The sequence below is a fragment of the Ambystoma mexicanum genome, chromosome 4q, assembly GCF_040938575.1.
Source record: "Ambystoma mexicanum isolate Mex_15411 chromosome 4q, UKY_AmexF1_1, whole genome shotgun sequence".
Classification (NCBI taxonomy): domain Eukaryota; kingdom Metazoa; phylum Chordata; class Amphibia; order Caudata; family Ambystomatidae; genus Ambystoma; species Ambystoma mexicanum.
The window spans coordinates 412,758,859-412,777,498 of record NC_090928.1 but is presented as its reverse complement, the minus strand read 5'-3'; the positions used below and the strand labels follow the sequence as shown (position 1 = coordinate 412,777,498).

Here is an 18,640-nt window from a genome sequence, read left to right as displayed (position 1 = left end):
GGAAGGTTGAGTTCTCCATCCAGAGGTCAAGACACTGAGCCTTCACCCATGGTTTCTGAGAGGCTGAGATACAAGGATTGGGACCTCCCGGATGACGTAATGGAGATTTTGCTTTCGGCCAGAAGGCCAGCAACCAAATCCTTGTACCTGTGTCATTGAAATAAATTCGGTAACTGGTGCAAGGACAAGAATGTCGATTCTTTTCAATGTGGCACTCCTATGGTGCTTTCTTTTCTGTTGCATTTGGCTAATCTGGGGCTCCCGATTGGGACCATAAAAGGATACCTGGCTGCGCTTTCAAATTTAAGCGCTCCTCTGTAGAGGTCTCCTGTTTCAAAATTCCTTTAATTGTTCAATTTCTGAAGGGACTCACTAATGTGTACTCTCCAGTCCCATTTAATGTCCCTGCTTTGGATTTAAACCTTGTGTTAACATTTCTAACTTCTTGTGGCATTGACATCAGCCCACAGGGTAAGTGAGTTGCAAGCTCTTTCATGCAAGCCTCCTCATACTACATTTTATAAGGATAAGGTTGTCCTCAGAGTAAAACCACAATTCCTGCCGAAAGTAGTCTCTGGCTTCCATTTGTCGCAGAAGATAACACTACCAACTTTCTACCCTCCTCCTCATTTGGGCAAGGAGAAAGAGAGGCTGCATAGGCTGGAACCAGAAAGGGCTCTAAGCTTCGTGATGAGTTTTCAGGACTGACAAGAACTCTTCATCCTCTTCTAGAATTGCATTGAGCTTCTCTCATAGGTGGGTCTCCATGTGCATACCTAGAACGTCTGCATGTAGCCTAACATTGGGCCATTGACTTGTATTGGATAACACCTTTTTCATTTTCTCCTCTTAAGGGAATAAACTATGAATGTTGTGGTCAAAGGAATTAAATTCCTAAGACCCAGTTGGACTTTAAAAGACTGTGGGTGCTGTAGTGTTTAGGAGACTCTGCAGTCTCGTTTTTCCAGTTTGTATTTTATCCTGAAAAGTTAACTTACGTGTTCATTTAGTTACCAGTTGCTTATCTGATTCCAGCTTTGTTCGCTATTATTCACTTTTTACTTCTAAATGACAAATACTACGTGCTTACCTAATAATTTCGTACTTTACTTTAAATGGGCTTAACTCAAGAATGGTTGAAATGCAATTGCTAGTAATAATGGGATGATTTCTTTTCAATGCAGAAGAAGAGTCCCTATTAAAGATTGTTTCATTCAGCATTAAAGAAGAGGCAAACGCCTATTCCGCAGACTATGAGGACAAGGAGAAAAGGGCTTGCACTGAAGATGTTACGGGTGAGTTTTATATGCTGACCCACAGTAATGTTGCCAGCTAAACTGAGCCACCTTCTCCAGCATGGGGTCTGGCATGGATTCACATGCTCATGAATATTCCCCGTCGTCTGGCTGGGAATCCTCGGTAAAGAAAAAATCAGTATCAGTTTCGTTTCTGATCTGTCTTTCTTAGTAGTAACCAATCACTGATCTCTGGGTCATACTGCCCCCAGCCAATGACTGCCCTCTCCCTAAGCCCCGCCTTTGGCAGCCATCCTCAGATTTTTACCGCACTCTCAAGTGTTGGGCTCAAGTGTTGGGAGTCCTTGTGTTTAGCTCTCGAGTTTTTTACTGCGTTTTCATGTTTTTTCAGGAGAATTTCCTTTTTTTTCGGTTTAATCGAGCCTCAAGCTCCACCGTTTCTACTTCCGATAACGGGGACCCATTTCGGAATTCTTCTACGCCCCTCAAAGGTGAAGTTTTCGTCGAGTTTACACTTCTTGGAGGATTCCGGAAGATCTGCGGCCTACCTCAACGGACATGGCCCAGGAAAAGGGGAGCTTGACGCCCGGATCCAAGCTGTTCAGGAACTGCCCTGGATGCGGATTATATAACGTTTTCAAGGAGGACGAGCATTCGCAATGTCTCTACTGCCTCCATGGGGACAAGACGCACGTGGAGAAGGACTGTGCGTTCTGCAAGAACTTTTCGGAACGGACCAAACAAGATCGTCGTTCCCGCCTCGCCACCTGGCTGGAGAAGGGCACAGCAGGTGAGAAGGCGAAGAAGAAGTCTGAGCGGGCTTCTAAGTCCTTTGAGGGCGTCCCGGCGGCGGGGGCCCAACAGAAGGCCAAGCACCGCAAGTCTGCGGGCTCCGGGAGCGCCGAAAGGTCGGGCTCTTCGGTTGCCAAGCAGTGCGCTACTTCCCCGGCACGTTCGACCACGAGCCAGCGCTCTGGTTCGGGGAAGAGGAAGTCGGAGAACCCGGGTAGGCCACTGGAGCGGACCCGGTCGATCTCGAAGGGGGAGCGAGGCGCTGACCCTCCCCCCAAGGCGAAGGCCCAGGATGCACCTAAGGTGGTGAGGGCTTTGATCCACCCGGCTAAGGCCTCTACTGAAGTGGTCGCTGCAACCCTGGCGGAGCCGGCTGAGACTACGCCAATGGAAACGGCCTCTGGGCCCAGAGTATCCCTGCCGCCGCAGAGGGAATCCTCTTTCCAGCCCATCGCTAAGACCCCGTGAAGCCCCCGGCTGAAAAAGAGGGGGGGGGGCCGGTGGCCATTACAGACTCGGAATCAGCCTCTGAGGAGGAACTGGTGGAGACCGAGAAGGGCCTCAACGAAAGGTCCATAGGCCTCAACAAGAGGTTCATAAACCTCAATGAGAGGTTCGAGAAGGTTCGATTCCAGGGGACGGTCCCTGCTGACGTGATCGAAGATAGCGACGACGACGACGAACAGGGCCCAGTGGAGCGGCCATCCCGTCCGTCGCAGCCATTGCCCGAGCCCCAGGATAGCTCGGCGGCCATTTTGTTGGCAATCCAATCCTTATGTACCGAGATAAGGACGAGATTACCACGCACCCAGACGGAGGAGGCAGAACCAGGCCCGTCGGGAAGCCCTCCGAACAAGCAGAGGAGAGTCCACCCCGCTCTGCCCTTCGTGCCTGCGAGACCGGTGGACCCCTCATCCCCCTCGCCGGACCCTAGAGTGGATACGGCGACGGATACGGCGACGGGGACCGGCGATGACACAGCGGACATCCCGTCGTCACCACCCCCCCCCGCGCGGGCGTCCCCAGCCGACGAGGTTGGCTCTTTCCACGCCATGATAACCAGGGCATCCGAGCTCTTCCAGCTCTGCCCTGAAGAACAGAAAAAGGAGGGGTTTCTGTACCAACGATGAGAGGCTAAGAGGAAGATGGTCCTCGCGGTGCCTTTACTCGACGACATCTGGGACGAGGGGCTTGCTGTCCTCAAGAACCCTGCCACAACACCCGCCAAGAGGGACAGGTACGAGAAGAAGTATCGAGTCCCCGATGCCGCCCCCTTGTGCCTCAGGGCCCAGCCCACGCCAGACTCGGTCGTCTCGGCAGCGGCTAAGAAGAAGGCAGCGGGCGCGGCGGCCTCAACTTCCACTTCCCCGCCGGACAGCGAAGGCAAGAAGTTGGACTCTATGGGACGATGAGTCATCTCGTCGGCGGCGACAACGATTAAGGCGGCCAATGCCTTAGCGATCGTGGCCCGCTACGACAGGGAGCTCTGGTTCAAGATAGCTCCCCAGCTAGATTTTCTGCCTGATGACAAAAGGGCGGAGGTCCTAGAAATTCTGCAGGAGGGCGAGGTGGTGTCGGATCACGCCATAACAGTGGCAGCGGACATTGCCGATACCCGATTTCGCCAACTGGGCAACAAAGTTTGCCTCCGAAGCAAGGATGGCTCAAGGCGCCGGACTTTCGCCAGGACGTCCAGACCAGAGTGTTGGACATGCCGTTCGACGGCAACAACCTTTTTGGTAAGGCGGTGGATGAGTCTCTACAGGCCATCAAGACCGACTCGGAGATGGCCCGGGCCCTTGGGGTGCTTCAGCAACGACGGCCCTTTCGGAGCCCCGGAGGCAGACAGGGTGCCTCCAAAGGATCCAGCGGTGGCTCCTCCACTTACCGCCAGGCAGCCCGCTCCTCTTCCCAGGAGGCCTACAGAGGTTGCGGCAAGCAAGGGGGTTCCCGCCGTCATCAAGGAGGCCAAGGCGGCAAGGCCGCTTCCAAGCAAGACTGACACGGCCGGGTTGTCGGGCCCCCACCGAAGCACCCCGGTGGGAGGCCGGCTGACGAAGTTCGTCAGAGTGTGGGAGTCCATCTCCACCGATCGTTGGGTGTTGGACACCCTGGCCAACGGGCACTCGCTGGAATTCCTAAAGAAGTGCCCTCGCATTCCTCCCGTGGCCAGGAAGGAGAATCACGTCCCTCAACTGCTGTTGGAAGTAAAGGCGATGCTCAAGAAAGGTGCCATCGGGCTCGTCCCCAGGAGGCTCCGGGGCTCCGGAGTGTACTCAAGGTACTTCCTCGTCAGAAAGAAGACAGGCGGTTGGCGCCCCATCCTGGACCTGCGTCGGTTAAACAAATACAACAAGGCGCAGAAATTCAGGATGGTCACCCTCCAGCACGTGCTGGGACAGCTGGAGGAAGGCGACTTCCTATCGTAATTGGACCTGGAGGATGCTTACGTCCACATCCCCATTCTAAAAAGGCACAGGAAGTTCCTCAGGTTCGTGGTTCAGGGACGCCACTACCAATTCAGAGCCCTACCGTTCGGATTAAAGTCGGCACCCAGGGTTTTCACCAAGTGCCTGGCACCAGTGGCGGCGCGGCTGCGCCCGCAGGGGATCCACGTCTACCCCTACCTGGATGACTGGCTAATCCGGGCAAGGTCAAGGGAACTCGCCGTCGATCATACAGCGAGGACCGTCCGGTTGCTCACGGAGCTGGGGTTCGCCATCAACTACCCCAAATCCCACCTGGTTCCATCGCAAGTAGCACTGTTTTTGGGTGCGAAGCTCGATACAGTGGAGCAATTGGCCTCCCCTTCAGAGGAGAGGACCAAGACCATCCTGGGCAAGGTGCTGCACCTGTTAGACACGAACGTGGCCAGGGTGAGGTCCATCAAGTCCCTTCTCGGGATGATGTCCTCATGCATCTTCCTTGTGCCCCTTTGCAGACTTCGGATGCGTCCGCTACAGCAGTTCCTCGACGCCTGCTAGTTTCAGGCGAGGGGCTGCTTCGAGGACTTGATCCCTCTCGACGAGGAGTTCCGTCGGGCGATCCTATGGTGGGGCACCCGGGCTCACCTCACTACAGGCAGAGACTTTCAAACCCCGGCGTTTCAGGAGACGGTGACTACGGGCACCTCTCTGGAGGGTTGGGGGGCCACACCGGAGATCTCCATGCAAGAGGCCTTTGGCCCCCGGAGGAGAGGTCTCTTCACATCAACATCTTGGAGCTCCGAGCAGTGTTCTGGGCGCTGAAGTCGTTCCTCCCGTCCCTCAAGGACTAAGTGGTGAGGATCTTCACCGACAACACCACCACGATGTTCTACATACGGAAGCAGGTGGGCACCAGATCCCCAGCCCTATCCAAGGAAGCCCAGGATCTGTGGCACTGGGCCGTCGCCCAGGGGATGTTTTTGGTTCCCTTCCACCTGGCAGGAATAAAAAACACCATCGCCGACTCACTCAGCAGGGAGTTGCGCTCGTGCCACGAGTGGGAACTGCGCCAGGATCAAGTGGATCGACTCTTCCAACGATGGGGCAAACCCCAGATCGACCTGTTCGCGACGGCGACGAACTCCAAGTGCCAGAGGTTCGCCAGCAGGTTCCCACAGCCGAGGAGCATGGGCGATGCTTTCTCGTTCCCTTGGGACGGCCTGTTTCTATACGCGTTCCCTCCATTGCTGTTGCTGCTCCGCCTCATCAACCAGCTCAAGAAGTCCAGGTGCAGGATGATCCTCGTCGCACCGGCGTGGCCGAGGCAGATCTGGTTCCCGGACCTTCTGGACTTGTCAACGTCCCCGCCAGTCAGGGTGCCGGCGAACGCAGATCTTCTCTCCAGAGAAGGAGGCGCCATTCTCCACCACGACCCACAGTCGCTGAACTTGCAGGTACGATATCCCGGCTGATTGCAGAGAGGTTCTTGCAAAGGCTCGGGCGTCCACAACTCTCAAGTGTTTCAATCATAAATGGAAGAGGTTCTCTGTCTGATGCCGTGCACAGAAGATTAACCCTCTCCGTATTACGGCCCCTCAAGTGCTACTGTACCTGCTGTTGCTGGCCAAGGCTGGACTGTCTCACGCCTCCATAAAAATACATCTGGCTGCCATCTCCCGATATACCAGGACGACGGGACGGGCGTCCTTGTGGTCTCATCGCCTTGGTGAAGGAATTTATGAAGGGACTATTCCGATCATTCCCGCCGGTGAAGGCTCCCGCCCCGGCGTGGGAGCTTAATGTGGTGCTGACCAGGCTCATGGGAGCCCCATTCGAGCCTATGCATTCGGCGCCTTTGAAGTTCCTGTCATGGAAGACAGCGTTCCTCATGGCCAACACCTCTGCACGACGAGTGGGAGCGATTCAGGCCCTATCTTGCAAGCCTCCATACTTGACTTTTCATGACACGAGGGTGGTGCTGAGGAAGCACCCCTCCTTCATGCCCAAGGTGCCGTCGGACTTCCACCTCAACGAGCCCTTGGTGCTACCAGTTTTCTTTCCGTCGCCTTCGACGCCGGCCGAGAGAACTTTGCACTCGCTGGATGTAGCTAGAGCGCTGAAGTTCTACGTGGACCGTACAAAGAGTTTTCGGAAGACGTCACAACTGTTTGTGAACTTTGTGTCTGTGAATCAAGGGAAGGCTCTCTCGAAGACTTCCATTTCCAGATGGCTCTCCGGCTGCATCATGCATTGTCACCGGTTGGCAAACCGACCGCTGCCCGACTGAGAGCCCATTCGACCAGAACGATAGCTGCTACCACGGCGTTCCTGTCTGGTGTGCCCCTGCTGGACATCTGCAGGGCTGCTACATGGAGGTCGACGCACACCTTCACAAGATTCTACTGCTTCGATCGTGACGCCAGGGATGAGTCCATGGTCGGCCAAGCAGTGCTGCGCAACCTGTTCGCTTAAGGTGAGCCTGGTGAGGAGGTAAGAGATGCTTAATGTTGAGTTGTTGTATTGCTTAATGTTGAGCCTGTTGCCACCTCCCGTGGTTGTGCATGTGTATACTGCTATGTATTCTTTTATTCATGAGCATGTGAATCCATGCCAGACCCCATGCTGGAGAAGGAACAAGTTACTTACCTGTAACTGTTGTTCTCCAGCATGGGTCTGGCATGTATTCAAATGCAAACCCTCCCACCTACCCCTCTGCGGCTCTTCACTTGGTCATACTGCCACTTGGCATGCTACCAAATCTGAGGATGGCTGCCAGAGGCGGGGCTTAGGGAGAGGGCAGTCATTGGCTGGGGGCAGTATGATCCAGAGATCAGTGATTGGTTACTACTAAGAAAGACAGATCAGAAACGAAACTGATACATATTTTTTCTTTACCGAGGATTCCCAGCCTGACGACGGGGAATATTCATGAGCCTGTGAATCCATGCCAGACCCATGCTGGAGAACAGCAGTTACAGGTAAGTTACTTGTTCCTTTCCCCTCTGCCAAAAGAGATACATAGGGCCTCATTACGACCCGTGCGGAATGGTTTAACGGGTTCCGCTAATGGATGCGGACCCATTAACACCATTCCGCACGATTACAAGGGCCCCTCGCAGGACTCGGTAAGGACGCCTGGTAAAACCAGGCGTTGTTACTGGGTCCCGTGAGAGGAAGAGGGAGCTAACAGCGGGCCGGTCGTAATAGGCCCGTTGTTAGATCCCTCTCCCATTCCCTTTGAGCCCTATGGGGGCTCAAATAGGAATGGGGAAGGTCTGGGTCCGGGTTCCCAGAGGGAGGAATTACCGGGCCCTCCGAACTCAGAATGGCCCGGTAATTCCCCATTCTGGGAACCCGGTAAAGGAGCACGGTTTGGCGGCAGCCATGGAGCTAATAGCTCGCCAAACTCGTAATGAGGCCCATACTCTTGGGAAAGACTTTCCTGTTTCTGATAGTGCATGGCAGCGTTGTCATCGACTTTGTTTTCTCCATTTCTTATTGCAATATTTAGTTTCTCCCACTTGTGCCTTGATTCCGATTGTAGTAAATTTGGAATCTAAATACTATTAGCAATATTTCTCAATCTCAGTTTATCCTAGAACAAATGATTTGCTGCTTGTCTCCTTCATCCATAATGTGTTCATATATCCTGGAATCTCCACTCTGTCTGTAGATGAAATGAAAATCGTCTGACACGGACAGCATACTAGACAAATGCTCTTGAATCCCTTAACTTGAGTGGGGATATAGTACTAAATGAATGAAGAGTTGATTTGTTAGTGAAGAGATGATGATGATGTGTGAGTAAATGGGGGTGCTTGGTTAGGTGAAGGGATGTCGTTGGGTAGGTGAAGGGATGCCATTGGGTAGGTCAAGGGATGTCTTTGAGTAATTATAATTGTTTATAATTGTTCTTTTATAACACAGTTAATACCGGAGTCTAGTTTCTACGCGCAAGACTGGGATTCAAACCTGTGTTGCTATGCGTTGTCTTGCTTCCAAGACAAACACATTGCCCCTGAGCTATCCTCCCGGCTTCCGGGATGCTGTTGGATAGGTGAAAAGATGTCTTTTTTAGGTGAAGGGATGTTTGGCTGGTGAAGCAATGTTGTTGGGTGGAGGCAGGGGGGTCGCTGGTTGGTTGAAGGTATCCCACTGGGTAGGCATTGGGAAACCGTTGGGTAGGAGAAGGGATACAGGTGGGCAGGGGAAGGGATGCCGTTGGGTGGTGTGACGATTCGAAGGAATTTGTCCCTTCTCTCCAAAGGGGGGGAGCCTCCCCCTTTGAGGATAGGGAGGTGAGCCCGCTCTGCAAGACTCTCCCAGTGGGTCTGTCTAAGTGGGTCCTTATTGGGAGAGATTCCCGCTTATGGGACAAGGACTCCTGTTCCTGTCAGGAATTCCCTAAGCCGTTCCCCATGATGGAATATATGGGTCTATCTGAGAGGCAAAACAGCAACAATTCCAGAGACAGGGCTGACGGCAAAGTAAACGTATGCCATGATCATCAAGGAACATAATCTGTCTCTTTAAGAACAAACTTCCCATCAACTGTGATGAGGAGTTTGAATATAGAGGACAAGTTGAATCAGAGCAAGCAAGGGATGGCCTCTGGCAGCGTACACAAAGGAGGGATGGAGCTGCGAGTAGCTGCAGTGCCTGCTCAATTCAGAACTGCTCTGAATGAGAGGTGCAGATGCTGTAGACCCAGCGTGTACCTTCAGTGCAGAACCGAGGATGCAGGAGTACGAATCCTGGTTTTGGCTTGGAATCAGGCTGCCATATTGACTACACCGACAACACACTGCTACAATATCGGCCACCGGACCAGTTACCAGAAGGGTCACCGGAACCCTAGTCGAGAGAAGAGCAAAGGTCAGATGCTGACAAGAGCAAGCCGAGAGAGAAACCAAGGCAGAAAGAAGCCCAGAGCGACTGTAGGCCCCAGAGACGTTTGCCTGTGATACTCAATGTAACATGGGGAACGGGAGGACCAGGAGGCCAAGTGGGACTTGTTATTTAATCGGAGTAACTTGTAAGTCCAAAATTCAAAGTTGACAAACTTGAACTGTAACACTAGGGAAAAGAGGATTATAAGTAAACCCGAGAAAGAGAGTGGTGAGCACTGGATAAAGTTACCCTGAGAAGAGGGGAGAATATGCTGTTGTTCAAGAAGTTCCAATTGGAACATGCCAGAGAGAGGAGAAAATAAAGAACAGCTTAAAGGTGTTGATAAGATAAATGATAACCCAGACAAACCAAAGCTAAAAAGAGTGTACATTAATCTTACAGAAAATATATCCCATCTAAGGAAATATATTCCACCAGGATGTACACGGCCAAACAGCCTGGAAAAAAAGACAAAAACAAAGTGCAGGAAAGGACACTTGGAAAGCACTCGCTTAGGAAAATAGAAAACTCAAAGACATTGGGGGTCATTCCGAGGTGAGGGATTACCGGCGCCTGTAAGGGCACCGATGGCGGTAATCCCTTACCTCCGTATTCCGAGTTCCCTTTGCGGGTCCCTCTTTACCTCCTTAGTGACCTTGGAGTAAATTACGGCACCGTAATTTACGGTGTCGTAATTACCTCCTTCCCCATTCCCATTGAGCCCTATGGGGGCAGAAATGGTGATCGGGAAGGGCTATGGTGATTGGGGAATTACCGGTCCATCCAACCTTGGAATGGACCGGAAATTACTCCATTCACCATGCCGGTATTCCATGGAGTAAATAGCTCCATGGTTGCCAACCATTGAGCTATTTACTCCATGGTGTAGTCCTAACTCGGAATGAGGGCCATTGTAAAAGAGTTACAGGATTTGGAAAGAGTGGATGTTAAGAAGTTACATTCTAAAAATACAAGCAGTCCACTGCATCATCAGGAGAAGGGAGTAATTCTCCTGACCTTAGTTTGTTTTGAATAGTGGTAGGGGCAGTTAGGATTCGTTCTTTGGACGTCAGACTCTTTAATTTGGACATTTCCCAATGATGGACCAGCACTGTAGTTATTTATATTGGTAGGGAACACCCCATAGCAATATGGAAAGATAGGCCTTCTATTTATTAGTTCATAAATACTTCTTGGAAATGTCATCACAGTGTATGCGACCTTCTTGTGATCCTCCACAGTAGGTGAAGGGATGCCATTTGGTAGTTGAAGGGATGCCGTTATGTATGTCAAGGAATGTCGCTGACTAAGTTAAGGATTGAAGTTAAGTGAGCTTTGATTTTCAAATTCAGCTAAAAACAGTTATGTTAATAACATGCAATCTTCTGCCGCAGGATTCCTATCTCTTAGTTCTAAGTCAGAAGTCTGTTTTGAAGATTGCAGTGCCACCCAAAGAGGAAAACCCTGCATCAGTGTTTGTTCCAGTGAGTACAAAAATGTGTTATTTCATTACTATTATTTGCCAGGTAATGACTTGTGTTTGGCTCCAGTGCATCATATGTTTCACTTTCATAACTCCATTGCAAATGAAGATTGAGAGTTCTTTCTTCTCTTTAGTACATCTCATTTTAATTTGTAACCTGATGCATTCCTTTCTTGCTTATGTTCCTCAAGTTTCAGACTGTGTACTTCAACAACTCCTAACGTGTAGTTGCTATGCATTGCACTTCAAATTCTATGGTTTGATGTGATATGTTATGTTATGCATCATTAAGTTAAGCGCATGTACACTACAATGTGGTTTCTTGGCGCTGAACCAGGCCAAATAATCAATGCTACTGGAGCAAAGTCAAATCAGACGGTAACTTGTTAAAGTACAGGGGGAAGAGCCAGGTCTTAAGCTTCCGGCGAAAGACAGAGCTGTCACACACTCCTCAGACATCTGTAACGCTCACCTGGTTCCCACGGGGGCGCTGGTCTAGTCTGGATTGCTGTGGCCTCTTCTAGCATGATGCGCAGGACCCGGAACACCGATTGGACAGGACCTCCAAATCGTGCTTGCCTGGCCCGTAGGAATATCCTCCTGTAGATGAGAAAGGGGATTAACAGTCTGCAGAATAGTGTGCTAGCTCCCCCCTTTCCCCCTTCCCCCTTCGTTCCTCTCTAACTTCCTCCAAACCCCGGTTTAAGCTCACCTTATGGTTTGGAAGGATGAACTCTCCATCCTGCTTCTGGTGCAGGGGAGCGTGTTCGTCCAGTTACTTCACTGGTTTTCAGAATGGCGCTGGCAAAATCCACTTGACTTTCCTGAGCGATGCGCCGTAAGTATGAAAGTTCAAAGTTCAAGTGAGTCCCCCTTTATGTTGGCTTTCTAACCTGTGATCTGTCCTTTATTTCAGGTGCAGACTGAAGGCGATGCGTCGAGGGGTTAAACTGCCGAGGTGAGTAGTGATGAGGGCGATCCCTCTAAATGTCCTTATCATTCCCCAGAAATGTCTCTTGTCCTTTCCCCATAGGGGCCGGGGTACGGTACCTGCCAACGGGGCGGCGCCGACCCGAAATGTGGAAGAAAAGCCGGTAAGTATTATGGCTGTTAATCAGGCTTTCCTTCTGTGTTCCTTCTGCTCACCTTTTGTTTCTTCCTCTCTCCCCTAGGTGCAGAGATGTGGCGTCCGATGCTGACAGCCGCGATGGAGCCGGGAGATGTCTCGAGGACAGGTGAGTGAAGCGTGGCGCTGCAGCGAGCAACGCAATGCTTTTAAATGGAAGTCTGTCTTCAGGGATGCTGGCGAGAAGATTCCGGATGCAGGTAAGAAGTTTGAAATAGTCCTTGGTTTTCACCTTTCTCTTCTCTTCCTTCCTTGCAGGTCTTCCAGGTTCGAGGCGGGCGTGGCTGGAGTCCAGGAGCAGGAGCAGACATGGTGAGCGTTAAGCTGCAGGAAGCAGAACAACGCGAAGCATGAGCTGCTGTCTGGGCGTGGCTTAAATAGCCTCCAAAGAAGTCCCAGGTATGTATCCTTCCCCAACTAGGTATGTATCCTTCCCTGGCCACGCCCGAGTGAAAAAATAGTCCCTATGAAAAAATAGTCCCTTTCAGGTCTCAGGGAGGCCTGAAGCGTGCAGCATGGTCTGCAACAGGTAAGTGCACAAAACACCTCCCTTTATGAGCCTGGCGCCTATGGCGCCAGGACTGATGTCCAACATGAGCCTGGCACCAAAGGCGCCAGGACTGAGTCCAAAGAGCCCCTATAAGGGGCCGCTGGGCTTTTATCCGAGGGCATGATGCCTGCTTCCGGGGGTGCTGGGCCTGGCCTGGTGCTCCGGGGGTAGGCATCATGACAGCACTCCCCCCAAGGCCCCTCCCAAGGTCGTTCCTTCTGGAGGTTTCGGTTTGTTTGGGAAATTCCGATGGAACCTTTTTACCAGCCGAGGTGCATGTACGTGATCACTGGGTTCCCAAGACCTTTCCTGAGGCCCGTACCCTTTCCAATCAATTAGATAGAAAAGTTTTGATTTTGAGATCTTAGAATCCAAAATGTTCTTCACCTCGAATTCAGGCTCCCCATCTATCTGAATCGGTTCTGGTGGCTTTGTTAATCTGGTTCCTGGGTGCACTGGTTTCAAAAGTGACACATGAAAAACGGGGTGAATCCGCATGTTAGCTGGTAGATCGAGCTTGACTGCCACTGGGTTGATTATAGCTTTGATCGAGTAAGGGCCTAAATACCTTGGATTAAAAGTTCGAGGCCCTTGAGTGATAGGTGTTTGGTAGCCAACCATACTTGATCCCCTATTTGGTATGGAGGCGCCTCTCTTCGATGCATATCCGCATTCTTTTTGTATTTTCCTTTCGCATGTTGCAAATGTGCAGTTGCATCCTTGAAGGCTTGAGTAATCGTAGAATGCAAATGGTCCACTGCGGGCATTTCAAGGCTCAGAGGTGAGTCCAAGTCTGAAGTACGAGGGTGATGTCCATATAGGGTATAAAAGGGGCTCTGACCAGTTCCAGAGTGTATCGAGTTATTGTATGCATATTCTGCCACCCATAAAATGTCCTTCCAATTACCCTCCGATTGGTGCAGCATACATCGTAGATATTGTTCAAGGGTCTGGTTCGTTCTCTCCGTCTGACCATCAGTCTGTGGGTGGTGGCTGGGCGAGAGTCTTACGTCGATTTGTGCCAGTTGACAACACTTTTTCCAAAAATGAGAAATAAACTGGCTTCCCCGATCGGAGACTAGTATGGACGGGAATCCATGCAAACGGATGATATTTTCGAGGAATTCTTTGGCAAGAACAAAGTCTGAAGGTAATCCTTTCAACGGAATAAAGTGGGCCATTTTGGAAAATAAATCCACCACGACCAGAATAGTATTGTAACCATTACAAGAAGGCAGGTCCGTGATAAAATCTAGTGACAGGGTGTGCCAAGGTGCTTGTGGAATGTCTAAGGGCTGAAGAAGACCGGCGGGTCTTGTCTTTTGACCTTTGTTTTGGGCACAAACTCCACAGGACATCACGAAAGATTTAATATCCTTTCGCCAGGAAGGCCACCAGAATTGTCGTTTAACCTTTTCCTCTGTTTTGGCAATGCCAGGATGTCCTTCCATCAGGGTATCATGATGACGGGAAATAACCAGTTCTTGCAATTCCTTTTCTGGCAAAAATAAGCGTCCTTGGAAGTAAGGTAAGCCATCCTTGACTGAAAAGTTAGACCCCCTTTTGATCCAATCCTGCAAGGCTGAAGAGTCCAGGAATTGTTTCACTCGTGCTTGAATGTCTTCAAGGGTTTGTAAAGCGGTTATCCCCAAAATTCTTTGTTCAGGAATTATCGGCACAGGTTCTGAGTTTGTGTCTATTTCTTCCATTCCAATTCGGGATAGAGCGTCCGCCTTACCATTCTTATAGCCGGGGCGGTAGGTGATTACAAAATCGAACTCAGCAAAGAACAAAGCCCATCGGAGCTGTCGAGACGATTGAGCCTTGGCAGTTTTTAAATATTGTAAATTTCGGTGATTAGTGATTACGGTGATGGTATGCCGGGCGCCGAGGAGATAATGCCGCCAAGCCTTGAAGGCGGACTTAATGGATAATAGTTCCTTATAGGTGATCGCATAATTTATCTCCGGCGGCGAGAACTTTCTGAACCAAAATGCTACGGGGTGCAGTTGGTTGGTTTCAGGGTTTCTCTGAGACAGGACAGCTCCCATGGCTAAGCTGGACGCGTGGGTTTCGACTATATATGGGAGATCGGGATGCGGGTGCTTCAAAATAGGTGCAGACGTGAACTTAGCTTTCAACTCCTGAAAGGCCTGTTCGGCTTCCTCGGTCCATTCAAAACGTTTATTTTTTCGCAAGAGTGCAGTGATGGGTTGCACCACACGTGAAAACTCTGGGATAAACCTGCGATAAAAGTTGGCAAAACCAAGCATGCTTTGGACACCTTTCACCGAACTAGGTGATGGCCATTTGAGGATGGCATCCACTTTCCGTGAAACCATTCGGACCCCTTCATGTGTCAGGATGAATCCGAGAAACTCAATCTCGGTGGTATGGAAAACACATTTTTCCAGCTTGGCAAACAGTTTGTGCTGGTGCAGTTTCTCTAGGACGGCCCTGACATGCTTTCTGTGATCAGATTCCGAAGAGGAGTTCACAAGAATGTCATCGATATACACGACAACACAGACATCGATGAGTTCCCGAAGGACATCGTTCATGAAGAATTGGAAGGCTGCAGGCGCGTTGCACAACCCGAAAGGCATCACCTGGTATTCGAATAGTCCAGATTTTGTACAGAAGGCCGTTTTCCATTCGTCGCCTTCTTTTACTCGTACCAGATGATAAGCCCCCCGGAGATCTAACTTGGTGTATACGCAAGCGTCCTTCACCTGGTCAAGGAGTTCAGGTTCAATGCGCGGTAATCGATACAAGTTCTAAGGTCGCCTTCTTTTTTAGGCACGAAGAACAAAGCTGAGGATGCCGGGGACTTTGACGGGCGAATGAAACCATTGGCGAGGTATTGATCTAAATTTTGTCTCAAATGCAGATTCTCTGGTTCAGTAAGGGCGTAAATCCTGCTACAAGGGGGTTGTGCACCGGGCACCAGATTGATTTGGCAATCGTACGATCTGTGGGGAGGTAACGTGTTGGCCTGTTCCTTTTGGAAGACGTCTTGAAAGTCTTGGTACTCTGGAGGTAGTTGCACAGGGACAGAGGTTACTGATGCTAGATTAATCTTTGGATTTTCTGGGTAGCAGGTTTGTGCACAATCCGGGAAGGTTATTCTCTTCGCTCGCCAATCAATTTGAGGATTATGTGTCTCTAACCAAGGGATTCCGAGAATAAGCTGAAACTGTGGAGCCTTGATTACATCAAACACAACTGCCTCCCGATGGCCATCCGGACCTACAAGTGTCACCTCAGCTGTGGAATGTGTTACCGGTCCAGAGGCAATTTCGGTACCATCTACTGTGGTGATGACATCTTTGTTGGTTTTAGGACGCAGAGGGAGGTTTATCCTAGAGACCAATTCTCGATCCACATAGTTTCCTATAGCCCCGCTATCGATGTATGTCTTTATAGCATGCAACTGTTTAGGCTGTTCCGGATCTACGAGGACCATTGGCACAATGAAATGCGAGGTCTGAGAGTTAGTTTTCAAGCTCGGCAAGCGGACCCCTACGCTTGCCGGGCGTGGTCGTTTCCCGATACAGAGTTTCCATGGATTTTATCAGCGGCTCCTACCACCTTCTTCGGCGGCTTAACCGGGCAATCTCGTAGAAAGTGTCCAGAGGACCCACAATAAAGGCATAATTGCATCTGTCGTCTTCTTTCCCGTTCTTTTTGAGTTAGGGGTGTTTAACACCTCCGATTTGCATAGGCTCCGAGGCATCAGCCCCCTTGGGGTTAGCGTGGGTCTTGGCCAACACCCGGGTTTCAAACTTGGACCGATCTGCTTTTCTGTTTTGCAGCCTGTGATCCAATTGGACCACTAAGTCTATATATTCAGTGCATTCTTGAGGCGGATTTACAACTTGTGCCAGGACATCTTTAAGTTCTCCGCGTAGACCTCGATAGAATAACGTGATTCTTTTATCCTCTGGCCAACCAGTTTCCACAATTAGTCTATTGAAGGTTGCAATGTAGGATAGAAGGTCTTGATTGCCCTGTCGCAGAGATAGAAGTTCGTCATCCAGAGCCTGTCCCTGGGAGTGTTGAGCAAATAACCTTTCCATGCTTGTTTGAAATCCTTGAAAATCATGAAGAATCGGGTCATCTTGAGTTACCAGTGGGACTGACCAATCGGCAGCACAGCCGCTGAGATATGACAACACAAAGGCTACCTTGGTCTGATCATTAGGGAAGGCCCCAGGTCTGCATAGGAAGTGCAAACGACACTGATTCATGAATACGGTGAATTGTTTGGGGTCCCCAGCAAAGTGTTCAGGTGGGGCCAGCGGCATGTTTCCAGGTAGATTAATCTGCACCGGGTTACTGGAAACCACAGGAGCGGGGTTCCCCCCAGAACCGGGTAAAGGAGTTTGTCCAGCTTGACCTTGCAAAAGCTGTCTAGCCAGGTCATCAGCTCTATCCTTTATTACAATCACTTCCCTCCTGAGGGCACTAGTCTCTTGATGAGCGGCGTGTACTTCGGCCCGTAATTCCCCCAGTAATTGGGCCAACTGGTCAGTTTCGGAAGTTTCCATAGCGCCTAGGTGGGAATTTGTAGGAAGGCTTTGCGTTCTGTAACGCTCACCTGGTTCCCACGGGAGCACTGGTCTAGTCTGGATTTCTGTGGCCTCTTCTAGCGTGATGCGCAGGACCCGGAACACCGATTGGACAGGACCTCCTAAAAGGTGCTTGCCTGGCCCGTAGGAATATCCTTCTGCAGATGAGAAAGGGGATTAACAGTCTGCAGAATAGTGTGCTAGCTCCCCCCTTCCCCCCATCCCCCTTCGTTCCTCTCTAACTTCCTCCAAACCCCGGTTTAAGCTCACCTTATGGTTTGGAAGGATGAACTCTCCATCCTGCTTCTGGTGCAGGGGAGCGTGTTCGTCCAGTTACTTCACTGGTTTTCAGAATGGCGCTGGCAAAATCCACTTGACTTTCCTGAGCGATGCGCCGTAAGTATGAAAGTTCAAAGTTCAAGTGAGGCCCCCTTTATGTTGTCTTTCTAACCTGTGATCTGTCCTTTATTTCAGGTGCAGAATGAAGGCGATGCGTCGAGGGGTTAAACTGCAGAGGTGAGTAGTGATGAGGGCGATCCCTCTAAATGTCCTTATCATTCCCCAGAAATGTCTCTTGTCCTTTCCCCATAGGGGCCGGGGTACGGTACCTGCCAACGGGGCGGCGCCGACCCGAAATGTGGAAGAAAAGCCGGTAAGTATTATGGCTGTTAATCAGGCTTTCCTTCTGTGTTCCTTCTGCTCACCTTTTGTTTCTTCCTCTCTCCCCTAGGTGCAGAGATGTGGCGTCCGATGCTGACAGCGGCGATGGAGCCAGGAGATGTCTCGAGGACAGGTGAGTGAAGCGTGGCGCTGCAGCGAGCAACGCGATGCTTTTAAATGGAAGTCTTTCTTCAGGGATGCTGGCGAGAAGATTCCGGATGCAGGTAAGAAGTTTGAAATAGTCCTTGGTTTTCACCTTTCTCTTCTCTTCCTTCCTTGCAGGTCTTCCAGGTTCGAGGCGGGCGTGGCTGGAGTCCAGGAGCAGACACGGTGAGCGTTAAGCTGCAGGAAGCAGAACAACGCGAAGCATGAGCTACTGTCTGGGCGTGGCTTAAATAGCCTCCAAAGAAGTCCCAGGTATGTATCCTTCCCCAACTAGGTATGTATCCTTCCCTGGCCACGCCTGAGTGAAAAAATAGTCCCTATGAAAAAATAGTCCCTTTCAGGTCTCAGGGAGGCCTGAAGCGTGCAGCATGGTCTGCATCAGGTAAGTGCACAAAACACCTCCCTTTATGAGCCTGGTGCCTATGGCGCCAGGACTGATGTCCAACATGAGCCTGGCACCAAATGCGCCAGGACTGAGTCCAAAGAGCCCCTATAAGGGGCCGCTGGGCTTTTACCCGAGGGCATGATGCCTGCTTCCGGGGGTGCTGGGCCTGGCCTGGTGCTCCGGGGGTGGGCATCATGACAACATCTGCCTTCTCCTGGAAGAGCTTGATTTGGAAGTACTCTTTCTCACTGAGACTTGGTACACGGCCGGCTCTATTACGAGTTTCAACACTCTTCTTCCCAATGGCTACAAGATCGTCTCTGAACCCTGAACCAA

At 50.8% G+C, this 18,640-nt stretch overlaps 1 protein-coding gene across 2 annotated transcripts in view; it reads left to right on the top strand.

The window, feature by feature from the left end:
• LOC138467756 (zinc finger protein 879-like) overlaps window positions 1-18,640 on the top strand; it is a 702,003-nt gene that overhangs the window by 334,548 nt on the left and 348,815 nt on the right. For both annotated transcript variants that reach the window (XM_069607986.1, XM_069607985.1), the window contains 2 exons: window positions 1,185-1,295; window positions 10,759-10,848. In XM_069607986.1, coding sequence (XP_069464087.1) covers window positions 1,185-1,295; window positions 10,759-10,848 — 201 coding nt within the window. The remainder of the gene's footprint in view (window positions 1-1,184; window positions 1,296-10,758; window positions 10,849-18,640) is intronic.